Source organism: Strongylocentrotus purpuratus, unplaced genomic scaffold (genome assembly GCF_000002235.5).
Source record: "Strongylocentrotus purpuratus isolate Spur 01 unplaced genomic scaffold, Spur_5.0 spur5_scaffold_8, whole genome shotgun sequence".
In the NCBI taxonomy this organism is placed as follows: Eukaryota; Metazoa; Echinodermata; class Echinoidea; order Camarodonta; family Strongylocentrotidae; genus Strongylocentrotus; species Strongylocentrotus purpuratus.
This window is the reverse complement of record NW_022145614.1, coordinates 27367334-27380100: the sequence shown is the minus strand read 5'-3', so window position 1 is coordinate 27380100 and position 12767 is coordinate 27367334. Positions and strand designations below refer to the sequence as shown.

Sequence of the window (12767 nt, the reverse complement as noted above, 5' to 3'; positions counted from 1 at the left end):
GGATTTGCCAATGGTAAAGCTATGATTACAAAGTGACATAGTATCAGTGACCTTTTGATACGTTCTGTCAGGCTCATATACATGTATATGCGTACTGCATCGAAATGGCAAAATGAAAAGAACATTTCCCTATAATTTGGTTGCCGTCAAGAGCAAAACTCTCTGGCAATGCACAGTATTTTCCAAGTCCCCCCCCCCCCCCCCTCTCTCTCACTCTCTCTTTCTCTCTTTCTCTCTCTCTCTCTCTCTCTCACACTGTCTAACTCTTTCTCTCTCTCTCTCTCTCTCTATCAGTCCTTATCTCCCCCCTTCTCTAGTTTCCTCTGTCTCTCTCACTCTCTAATTATTAGCCTATACAGTGTGAGTCAAAAGAAATTAACACCTAGAAAATTGCTAATTATTTTACAAATCATTTATGCGCAGTAAATTATTATACTTCTCATGAAAGAGTGTTTATCCCGAATCCTTTAGCATCTTCTTCGTGTGGTATGTGTTCACGCTTGGATGAACAGGAGGCAACTCGCTTTTAGCAATTACTTTTCTCTTTTTAATCAAAGTTTTAAAGTCGTGCAGTATATAGGTCGGTCGGCCGGTCAAACGTTTGAACAAGTTTGAGGTAGCTAAGAGGAAATGTTATAACATAAAATTGTAATATGATAAGAAAATATCTTTTTACATTAATCTTAAATTTTTAGTAATTTCTACGAAATTAATTCTAAATACAATATTTCTGTACATATTCTTAAAATCGGACAGTCTGTTTGTTCAATAGTGGAGCGTCAAATTTCAATTTATATCAATTCTTTACAATTATGTTACGAAACGAATGAACAAAATAACCTAAATTTGTGAAATGGAAAAAACAAACAATATTTTCCCATTTTTTTCCTCTACTATTTTGTTTCGTTTATATAGAAAATTAAGGTGAGTTGTACGAGGTGACGATCTAAGTTCACACTTCACGCACGATGAATCTGTGGATTCAGATATGACTCGGCAAAACCGCGGCGGTTATTTTATAATGACGTTAAGTATACCTTCACATTTCTGTATCTATAAACCACAGAGCTCAGTAAATACGCGCAAGTCCTTCGTTGCGCGCAGTTGCCTTTCAAATTTACACGTGAACCGCGGCGGCTTTTTTTTTGCTGCGGTTTACCGCGGCCATAATTATCTGAACAAGCCTTTAGTGGTGTTTTAAAGTTAAACTAACAACATTTTCATCACGTCTTTATACATTTTGGAATGTGTTTCTTCATATAGTTAAACACGTGCATAACTATCTCACTTCGGTATTAGATAGTTACGAGCATCTTTAAAAGTCAATAAATTGTTTTGGCTCGTAGCAGTATATAATGGAAAAGTCCTCTTGTTGATGCGGACTGGTGTGGGAAGTATGTCTTTAATATGTCTTCTCCTCTTGTCTGATAGCGAAGAAAAACTTCTGGAAGAACAGGTTGACTTTCACTATATAAAACAAAAACAAAAAATGAGAAGTAGTTAAATAATTATGTATGAATATAGTTATACATATTCATTAAAAGAAAAGAGGTTTATCTGAGATTAACATTGTCTTTATCATGTTTGTCTCTCTTCTTTTTTTCTTTTCTTTTTTTTTTTTTGGGGGGGGGGGGGGGGGGGGGGGGGGGGGGCTCTTTGGTCCGAACGTTTCGATTTTTTAGATCCTTGTAGGCAAATCCCAAATATTTATACCTGTAAAAATGATGTCGGATGTTTCTTGGCTAGCGTGTCGGAAAATTTGATCTGATACGCCCTGTGTACTTTCAAATGTTTGACGATAAATGGTTTGCTTTAATTACAATCAAACAACAATTACCAAATCCACTAAATATCAAATAGGGCCAACACATAACATTTCAACTAAATAAATAGATATATGGATAGAAAAAATAGATACATGGGTAAATGAATAGATAAACAAGGATTAGTAAACATCAAATTCAAAAAGCACAAACAAATGAAAAAGTAGATAAACGAAAAATGTTTTAATAAATAAATGAAGTGAAAAAGATTTTTTTTTTTATGAGTAAATAAACGAATAAATGAATAATCAAATAAATAAATGAATTACAAAATAAACGAATAAATAAATTAATAAATAAGTAAACAAATATATATGAGTCAATAAAAAATAATCAGGGCGTGACTTACGGATAACATTGATTAACCACGGTGGTTTGTTTGTCCACCAGACACAGAGGTAATAGATGGGTACCCCAGCCAGGGTAGCGATCACACCCATGAAAGAATAGAAGGGCTGCGTGTAACACGTCATCACCATGATGAACAGCGTGAAGAGGATGAAGATGATGGTTAATGGGAGAGGGATCTGTAGGAGAAGATGATAATAATAATACTAATAGTGGGTTCTTGTATAGCGCTCATGTCTGTCAGAATTGACACTTATGGGGCTCCCGATTATTCCCTGGCTTTAGCACGGCTGCCATACGGCGCTCTAGCATTTCAAGGAATTAATTCCTGCCAGGTACTCATTTACCTCTAGGTTGAGTGTGGCAAATGTAGTCTTGCCAAAGGACATTAGTGCCGCGGTGGGACTCGAACCGCGGACCTTGTGATCGACAGTCCGGTGACATATCCACTCGACCACGACACCTCTATGGTGAGTAAAACTCGTTAGGCCTAGCTATTCCGGTGGCTTCTTGTATTAAACGGTCAGGTCCGTCACACTGTGACACACTCCTGAGGCTCCAACATTGTTTAGCCCGGTCATAACCGGCGGCCAAATATGTATATAGCGCTCTAGCAAATCGGGTAACCAGGCTTATCAACACCTGGATGGAGAGTGGCACATGTGGAAGAATGTCTTGCCAAAGGACGTTGGTGCCGCCATGGGATCCGAACCCTCAACCTCCTGATTGAGAATCAAATGAATGATGTACCACAACACATCCACGAAATTTCTGGAATATTCTAAAATGTCGGTACATTGGGGGAGGGCTATATAGAACGCCCTCGCCATAATGAGCAACCCGAAGAAGGTGAAGAGATTAGCTAATGGTAGAAGACTCTCAGGAGAAGAAAGAGGGATGATGCTTGTTGGTCAGAAATTTTGTAACTCCAGTGGTTGTTAATGAAATGAAAGCAGGGATGGGTCCCGAATCCGAGAAAATGTGGGAGGGAGAGTTCGATAAACTTGTTTTCTCGTCCATTGCCGCCCAATCCACCCCACCCCCCCCCCCACACACACACACATGAACCAACATATACTAATAAACAGCCTTGTATAAATTAGCACTCTATTTTCCGACTAACAAAGAGATTCGATCATAAGACCGGTGGCGCCCTCCCCCCCCCCAACAAAATAATCGTTCCATTAAAATCTCAATTATGGATCATGTAGTGACCCCAACCCCACCTCCTCGTTATCTGGCCCTCACCTTAAAAGGCCTTCTCATGTTCGGGTACTTCCAGCGGTAGTATGGTATGATGGCGATGGTGAAGGCGGAGAAGAACCAGTCAATGAATGTCAGATACTTTATCAGGATGAGGGCATCGCCCACCAGGATGAACAGCATACTGAAGGGAAGCTAAAGAAACGAAATAAGAATTTAGAATTTAGAATTTAGAATTTAGAATTTAGAATTTCTTAGCTACATATTTGACTATTTATTGATTTCTAAGCATACTTTTTTCATGTTTTATTGTAAAACAGCATCTGAGGAACTAACATTTCAGCAAGCTCTGCTTCAAGTTAGTTCCTCTTTTCTCGTGCTATTTCCATTATATTTATCGTTTCATTGCATATTGTTGTGATATAATTATTCTTGTATTATGTTTTGCTTGAGAAATAAAATCATTTGATCAACAACAACAACAAAAAGAAAGAAAAAGAATAAAAATAAATTGGGAGAACCCACATGTTTGTATACTTGTAATAGCAATGATAATACAAACACTCATATTTATTTAGGGGCGTCAAAACAAATTCTAGCATAGCACTTGGAAACTCAGCCATCAGGAAACAAAACAAGTATAAGTACAATTATAATTACGTGAATGAAACACCTCTTCTCACTATTCAATATAAGCGAGGTTAATAATTATGTATCTAAAAAGGCGGAGGAGGGGTGAAAAGGAGCAAACATCCTATACCCCACAGGTGAGGTATTTTGATTATTAATCTTAAGGGATAATATCGAAGGGTTATAACACGTATTAGCATGTAGACGGGGGCACCTTCAGATTTCAAATCAACCGGGGGAAAAAAGGGGGGAATCTTCGGTCTTTTTGGGGTCCTCCTTTTTTGGACTATTTTTTTACTGCTTGTTTTGATTTTTTGGAGGGCAAATAATTATGTCAGCAAAGTTAATTCGACACCCCTTTCAAAATGATCTACTAGAGACACTCCTGCACGTACGACTCGGATTCAATTCTTAAAAATGTTATAATCACCGATATTGCGATGGCGGGAATCGGTGTAAGGTGGTTAATATGAATCATAGATAGAAATTCAGGTAGGAGGCCCTCTCGTGCTGCTACAAAGAAAGTTCTAAGGTGTGTCAAAAGAGAAGAAATATTAAGGATAATAATGCAATTGAAAAAAAAATGTTATGCATAGAATATAATTAAAAAATGAATGATGGCATTAAAACAAAATATAGCTGACAATTAAGAAATATGCAGAAGAAGGGCTATCACGGCAAGCCCTTGCTTGATAGCATGATAAAATGATGATAAATGTAAGAAATGGGGAATGGGAGAAAGGAGAGGGGTAACATGAACAAATGACAGACCCCACCCTTTTTTATAACTTCCCTTCACTCAACTAGCCCCCTTTTCGGGTTTAGTGCAAATAGAGTCCGAGTGCCCCCCCCCCCCCCCATCTAAATTTCTATCAAAGATTCATTGAGAGGAGAAGATGGAACAATGGCAGACCCCTCCCCCCCCTTTTTTTGGGGGGGGGGGGAGAATACCCTCCCTACACTCAACAAGCCTTTTTCTTCAGATTTCATCTTAATCATGCCCGGTGCCCCTCATCTCCCCCTCCACCCATTAATAATATGTATGTGTCTTTTTGTAATCTCCGTGATTTTATATTTACACCAGTTGAAGAAGTCTGTACTTGGAACCTATTTTTCATAGCGCTCAGAGAGAGACTTCGGTGGTAAACACTTTATATAAAGCACCGTTTGTATTATTATTATTATTATTAAATCCGTGCCCCGTCGATGACTGGACCCTCCTTATACCACTCGGTCTACACATACCTGGTCCTACCAAAGACTGCTCCATTAAGGTTTCCAGCGGCAGAAAGAGCCACGAACAGCCAGATCAACCAAGACCAGTCTCCTAAAGCTTTCGTACCAAAGTCCTACAGTGGAAAATTAAAAAAATAAATCTGATAGAGAGGGAGAGGAAAGCTTTGGAGCTATGTTAAGCCCCCTCAGATGATGTGACAAAGATAACTGATCCACGAATACAACAACAAATAATATATTGAATATATAAAGCAATTTACAAAATACACACAGCTACTAACTGAGAGAGCTATTTGGGAGTACTATTTAGGAGTTGAAAAAAAAATGTAATTTTTTGTTCAGAATTTTTTTTTCTTCTTTCAAATCTTAATTTATTGAAAACAAAATAATTTAAATCTTTTTGTTAAAATTTACTTCTTTTTTTTTGTTCTCTTTTTCCCAAAAATGTTTTATCTTATTTTTATATTATTTGTTATAAAATAAATTTTTGATGCAGGATATAAAACAAATATACCATGCCTTCTATTCGAGGTACTGGTTAAAACTATAGGCCTCGGTGACTCCAAAAGAACCATTTGCTTCAGGGCTGCGCCCTCAGCAAATAGTATTATTGAAGTCACCTCTTGCGCATAGTTTTAACTAGAACCTCCAAAGACAGTGTATATTTGTATACTAGTATACTACTGCTACTACTGCTACTACTACTACTATTAATGATGATAATGATATTTTTCCATATCTTTTTCTCTCTCTCTTTCTCTCTCTTTCTCTCTCTCTCTCTCTCCCACCCTCTCTCCTCACCCTCTCTCCCCACCCTCTCTCCCCACCCTCTCTCCACACCCTCTCTCCCCTCATCTCTCTCTCTCTCTCTCTCTCTCTCTCTCTCTCTCTCCGCCGCCCCCTCTCTCTCCCCCACCCTCTCTCCCCTCATCTATCCCACACCATCTACCCTTCTCTCTTTCTCTCTCTCTCTCTCTCTCTCCACCCTCTCTCCTCACCCTCTCTCCCCACCCTCTCTCCACACCCTCTCTCCCCTCATCTCTCTCTCTCTCTCTCTCTCTCTCTCTCTTAAAATATTGTTTACTCTCTCTCTATCTTACTTACAGCTGCTACTGCGTCTGATGAGAGTACTTCCTGAGGAGTAAGCAGAGAGAAGTAGCCGATGTTTGCGAGGAGATAGATGACGATGACGGTCGACATCGAGATCACCACACTGCGAGGGATCGTTCTAAGAAACACATACCATGAAAGCAATGATTACTCCTTTTTAGTAGTCAGAAATCAGAAAAGTTACAGGGTCCACTTGTCTATTGAATTTTATGATGATGGCGATGATGATGATGATAATTATTACGATGATGATGATGAGGAGGATGATGATGATGATGGGGATAATGATGACGATGATGATGATGACAGTAATGAGGATGATGATAATGATGACGATGATGATGATGACAGTTCATAATGATGAGGACGATGATGATTATGATGGTGATTTCGGTAGTGGTGACGAATTTAATGATAATGATAATGATGTTGGTGCTAGTGGTGATGATGATGATGATGATTGTGGTCATGATAATGATAATGATGATGATGATGGTGATAATGATAATGATGATAATGATGAGGATGATGATGATAGCACGAAGTAAAATCAACTTACTTTTCTGGTTGCTTTACTTCTTCTGTCATAGAAGAAATGTAGTCCCTGAATGAAGAAAAGAAATATCAGAGTCTTACGATCATTATGTTGATTACCAGACTTGAAGGCACTAACGGTCATTATAAGGCCAAATAAAAAACAAACATTTTTAGCGTCCTGTTTTTTGAAAAATAGGAAGGAGGAGGAGGCCCTTTTTTTGCTCCTTTTTTTCCGCTCAAAATGGCCGCTCGGTACATTTTCCCTGACAGTCGGGCTATTTTTCAAGATGGCCGCCGACATTTTTATTTCTATTTTTTTTCGAATCAGGAATAGATCCATTTTAGCAGTGCTTTTCATGTTTTTTTTTCTAAAAAAAATGTCAACAAAAAAAATTTAAAAAATTAAAAAATGTCAAAAAAAAAAAAAAATGGGAGGCGGCCCCCCAAAAGAAAGCGGGCGAGGACGCTAAACATGTATATTTGTTTAATGGCCTAATTGATAAAGAGAAGAAAGAGATGTTTGAAATATTTGGCCTGATGAGGTTACATTGAAAGAGTTGGAGGGAGGGATTTAAGATGAAAGGAAATGGGATTGAAATGAATCAAGGTTCAAAGTCTACATTTACAAATTTTACCAGTGGCGTAGCGTCAGTTCATCAATTATTGATGGAGCAATAGAACTATTGGGGGCGTCGGTCTTACTCAGAAAATGAAATACGAAATTACAAGGCTACTGATTAGGTGAGGGTCCGTGAGGTTGTCAAGGTGTTTTCATTTTTGTATTTGTTGACCACTCGATGGAAGGCACGTACCCCCATGCCCCATGACTCTGACCACAGCAATCAAATAATGATTAAATCTATATCTATTTTTTTTTATTAAAGACGGGAACAAATCTCTACAAAATGTGGAATAAATTCGAAAACTTTTACTAAATTAAGATACGGGAAAGAGCAACGTCGATCTGGCGCTGCTCATTGGCTGCCGGGCTCACGATCAATTGGGCAAAAAGAATTTCCGTTTCGGTTTAATAAAATTTGGAGTGGACTATTAGGCTATTATTATTATTAAAAAGCATAAATACAATGAGTTTTGTTTTCTATGACATTTCGGAAGAATCTTACCAGCCCGAATATGCAAAGATACCCGAATAGACGGCGAGAGGGAACTTTGTTATACTGATTTCTGCGCCTTCAAACGTATTTCGGAGGTTCGATACATTACCTGCAAAATAAGAATGAAACGAAAGATAAAATAGTTCTCAAGTGTATACGTGTACGGTATACGGGGATGTGCCGCTCTAATGCGTTACATTTTTGGAAAAAAAATGCCTAAACATGGGGTAAGATTTTGTGCTGCAAAATTCAAGAAAGGTCAGCAACGGATCGGGGAAAATACCGTGAGGCTACACCCCCAGAATTAGAAGATTGCGAATATTTTCAGTAGAAGAGATCCGTATTCAAACAACGCCCATGTTCAAACTTTTTTACTTTCTCATTTCGTAGGAACCGAGCGAGAAAATTGTTAGACATAGCATTTTAGTGCACCTGTGATCACAGAGGAAGCTCTCTCTTTCTCTTAAGAAGAAAAAGTTTAACAAAACACTACTATGAGTTTATATCATTCCTCACGTTTTTAAACTTTTCAAACGTTCGCGAGTATATTCTTCAGGTGTGGGTCGGACACTGATCCATCGAACTCAATCAGAGCCCCTATGAGGAGGGATTAATAAACCCCTCAGATAATCTGATAAGCTCCGTAAATACCTCATTGGAGAACCCATAATCACTCCTCGAAGTTCGAAGGGGAACTCATCGGCCACTTTTGAGGCCCTTACTCCTTTTTATAAAAGAACCGGGTTGTTAAACAAAATTCGTACCCCCAAGATTTCATGCTAGGAAACAGCTGCAATTACTCGCATTAACCTAATCTCCTTCAAACCGTTATATCTATCACTCTACTCATTTGCTTTGAACAAAAATCAGCTTATAGCACTTCAAGTATTTAACCTATCGCACAATAATTATGGTTCGATCTGGGTCGTGTACATCGTGGAAGTTCCTGGTTCGATGAAGACCAGATTTTTGAATGGAAGAGTCATTACAAAAACGAGCATATTTGATTGAAATTCAAAAAAGTAGACAAAAATGAGAGCTGAAATAAATATTGTGATTATTGTAAACAATCCATTAGGATATTTGAACCTTCAGAAAAGTTGTCGGAAGGGTATGGTCGACCTTTGGTCAACTTTTCTAAGCGTCCATAAATCAAAAGTGATACAAAAACAATAGCACTCTCAAAATATTATAGTATGAACAATACACGCACCGGAGGTTTGTGCAAGCATTCTCAAGATTGGCCTCAAGTTTATGTGAGTAATTCAGTATGGTAACCTCCGTTTCGGAAAACACTGATGAGATTTGTTTTCTTCTCTGACAAACTTTTTTTTCTTGGATAAGTTTTCTCGTTTTAAACGGTTATTTGAAAATTGACACAGGCCGCAGGGGAATGCTAATAGTAACATTACAGTACAAGAAGTTAGAATCTCCACATTGAAGACTGGGGTTGTTCAATATATCCCAAATATGTTGTGTATGTGGGGTATGAAGACAAAATTAGGAGAAAAATTCCTCCTCATCGTAAAAAAAAATATTCATTTTATCAAAAAATGACAATACCAAATATCTAAACAAAATTAATGTAAAAAGTACACGGAAACAATAAAAGTAATTGATTAAGTATGCGAATATGGATGATTTCACATTAATCTAACTGTTCGGAAGACGGCCTGTGGTCTTTCATATCAAAACTTATAAACCGTATTAATAACTGTACTGTCAATGTGACTGAGCAGCAGGCTTTTCAAAAAGTATCGTCCCATTCCTTTTGTACAAAGTTTGGGCTGCATGAAGCAACAAGGAGATTTTGATAGCTTTTAAAGATCCTGGTGCTCACTCATCCATGGCAGAAAAAAATATGATTAGAGTTTTGCTAGAAATAATAAAATCCGACGAACTCGATCTTTACTATGAAAAAGTTTGAAAGGAGGTATTGGCTATTTAAATTCAAAGTGAAATTCGCATTTGTTCCCTTCTCATTGAATATATAAACAAATGCAATAGTAAAGTAAACCCGGAAGGCAAATGCTTGTGTTGGGAATGCCAAACATAGACTTATTAATTAGGAGTTACCACCGTTTGAAATCTGTGCTGCTCTGTATAATGTCGTTTACGATGGGCAAGACCTAGAAACAGAACAACAACAAAGATACAACCACACACAAAAAAAATACCCTTCATGATGGAGACGAGACCGGTTATGATTTTTTTTTTTTAATTAAGAGCTATCAAAGTTGGTATTTTTTGTTGTTGATACGCATTGTATAACGTCTTTTGCGATAGGCAAGACCCCGGGGCAAGACCTATAAATTAAACAAAACAAGAGATGTTAACACAACTACAACACCAACAAAATCATCCCCAACAACAACAATAACAGCAACATACACGATCGCAACTATTTTTGAAAGAATAAAATCAAGGGGAATTTCAATATATTCCATTGTCATATTGTGTATAACATAAAAATCATGTTCGGATTACGTCACACGTCTTTATCATATTCGCGTATTTCAAAATGTGACGCATAAGGCTAGTGAAATTGGCTTAGGTTGATTTTTCGAAAGTAGTCGCAATTGCGTCAACAACAACAACAACACAAATTAATGAGCGAACAAACAAACAAACAAAAATGAACAAACAATCACTGACCCTTGAGGATGAAGACGAGACCGGTGACGATAAGGATGATGAGACCTACGATCTTGGCGACGGTGTAGAAGACTTGAAGTCGAGCTGTCCACTTCACGCTGATGCAGTTGATGAAGAAGGTTAAAACTGGGGAAAGAAAGTCACAAAGAGTAATACAAAAACAATCATTAGTATATCAACCCGCAGTGGGGAATATAGGAGGGGGCCCGGGGGGCACAATCGATCCGTGCTCCCCTTCCCCCTTCCCAACCCAAGTGACATACCTTTCTTACATTAGTTTGACATCTTGATGACTTTTAATGTATTTTTTTTTATGTTTAAATTATTTGTATTTTTCTTTTGGAATGTTAAGCCCGAATCGATCTCAATAGGGATCCTTGATACATACTGTCACCTATTATGTTTTCCTTGGTGATTTCTAAGCAGCATGGACCCTGAAGATTATCGTTTGAAACCAATTGGTAAGTGTATTAAACCTTGTTTCGTCAAGGACTCCCCCACTCCCACCTTCCCTGCTTGAGGAAAGGAAGGGGGTTTATCGGTATCAACCCCCCCCCCCCCACTCCATCATAAAAAAAATGCTCTTAACGGAGTGTATGATTCTTGTACAAATCATTTAACCCTTAAAAGATATTATGGTTTCATAATAAGCCCATTTGATACCAACATTTTACTGAAAGTGCACTATGTTTAAGGTACTATGTCCCTTTTGCAGCCAACCTCAAATTCTGTAGAACTTTGCAGGAATTATGAATATGTCATGTATGTCCTATCTATGAAATTTAAACGTTAGCAGTGTCCTCATATTCAAATTATGCAAGGTAACCCGTTTACTTGCTAGACTTCACTGTCAGACACTATTGAGTGACTGACTGGCTTTTTTCCTTCTTTGGTAATAACATACATGAAAAGAGTTGTAAAGGGTACATGAGCATTTGTCTACATCAATAACCCACTTCTTGTGATGGCCAAGATTAAACTGATTGAATCTTTGCGCAGCATAAAACGTATGACCATTCGGTACAATTTTCTGAAAATCAAGACTATTACTTTTGGGCTCTATAGCCCTAAAGTCGATTTGACAACTAATAGTCGTTATTTTCCCACTTCAAGACATTTTCAAGCCCCACCTCTTTTAGGGAAGTTCTAAATTAGTATTATCTTTCAAATGCAGTTGGAATTTAACTTTTTCATTTTTTGGCCTGCAAATGGGACATAGTACCTTTAAAGGATTATTCAAATAGATAATCTCAGTTGGCTTCCATTTACTCACTTGTCGGCTGGTATAACTGTAATATTGGGGGGAAACTGGCATCGCTCTTTAGATTGATGAAACTTGAATTAACATGCATGGTCATCTATTATGGGGAGGCTGTTGGAAGGAATCATACCATCTTATTTGCACGTCTCCCCCTCCCCCCTCTCATGTCTTGTCCACTCTCAGTTATCCCTTTTCCCTCTCATTTTGATCATAATAGAACCTGGGGCACGTGCCCAAAGCCCCCTTCGACTAGACCACTAGATTCGCCTCTGGTTGAACTCACATAGGACACATATAGCAATCAGCACCACGGCGTTCCGCGGCACTGAGACTTCGTCGCACCCGAAGAAGGGCACGGTGAGATAGTTGGCGACGGTGAGGGCCTGGACGGCGTTGGACGAGGGCCCGATGAGGAAGAGCAACGTCCACATGCGGAGGAAGGCGGGCACGGGACCGAAGGCATCGAGGATGAAGGTGAACTCGCCGCCTGACTTGGTGTAGGAGGTGATGAGCTCGACGTAGCAGAGGGCGCCAACCATGGAGATGAGCCCGCAGAAGGTCCAGAGGATCATCGCCCACCAACGGAACCGTTCACCCCAAGCAGGACACCCTAAGAAATACCACAAACCCTTTTTTTAATAAAAAAAAAAACATGTCGAAGGAAAGCCAACGCCCATTGTACACGCGGTGTCAGTATGATTACGTTATCACTTGCGTTAATCGAGCCTGTCAAGGCTATTATACGAATAATACACAGCAGTGAGGGCATTAGTAAGAACTACCCACACAAGGTACATGTATACCTTAGAAACAGTCTAACACGCTCGAGGCGATAGCTGAGGGTGTTTG

General features: G+C 38.7%; 1 protein-coding gene across 1 annotated transcript in view; it reads right to left on the bottom strand.

Moving 5' to 3' along the window:
- Nucleotides 1–397: 397 nt before the first annotated feature.
- The window catches only part of LOC576202 (cystine/glutamate transporter), a 15068-nt gene continuing 2698 nt past the window's right edge, over nt 398–12767 (bottom strand). The window contains exons 3-12 of the mRNA XM_030976063.1: nt 12202–12528; nt 10658–10783; nt 8012–8111; nt 6910–6954; nt 6345–6468; nt 5250–5353; nt 4435–4531; nt 3420–3569; nt 2173–2350; nt 398–1467 (exon numbers count right to left, since the gene is read on the bottom strand). Of these exons, the coding sequence (XP_030831923.1) occupies nt 1403–1467; nt 2173–2350; nt 3420–3569; nt 4435–4531; nt 5250–5353; nt 6345–6468; nt 6910–6954; nt 8012–8111; nt 10658–10783; nt 12202–12490 (1278 nt within the window). The 5' untranslated portion in view covers nt 12491–12528 and the 3' untranslated portion in view covers nt 398–1402. The remainder of the gene's footprint in view (nt 1468–2172; nt 2351–3419; nt 3570–4434; nt 4532–5249; nt 5354–6344; nt 6469–6909; nt 6955–8011; nt 8112–10657; nt 10784–12201; nt 12529–12767) is intronic.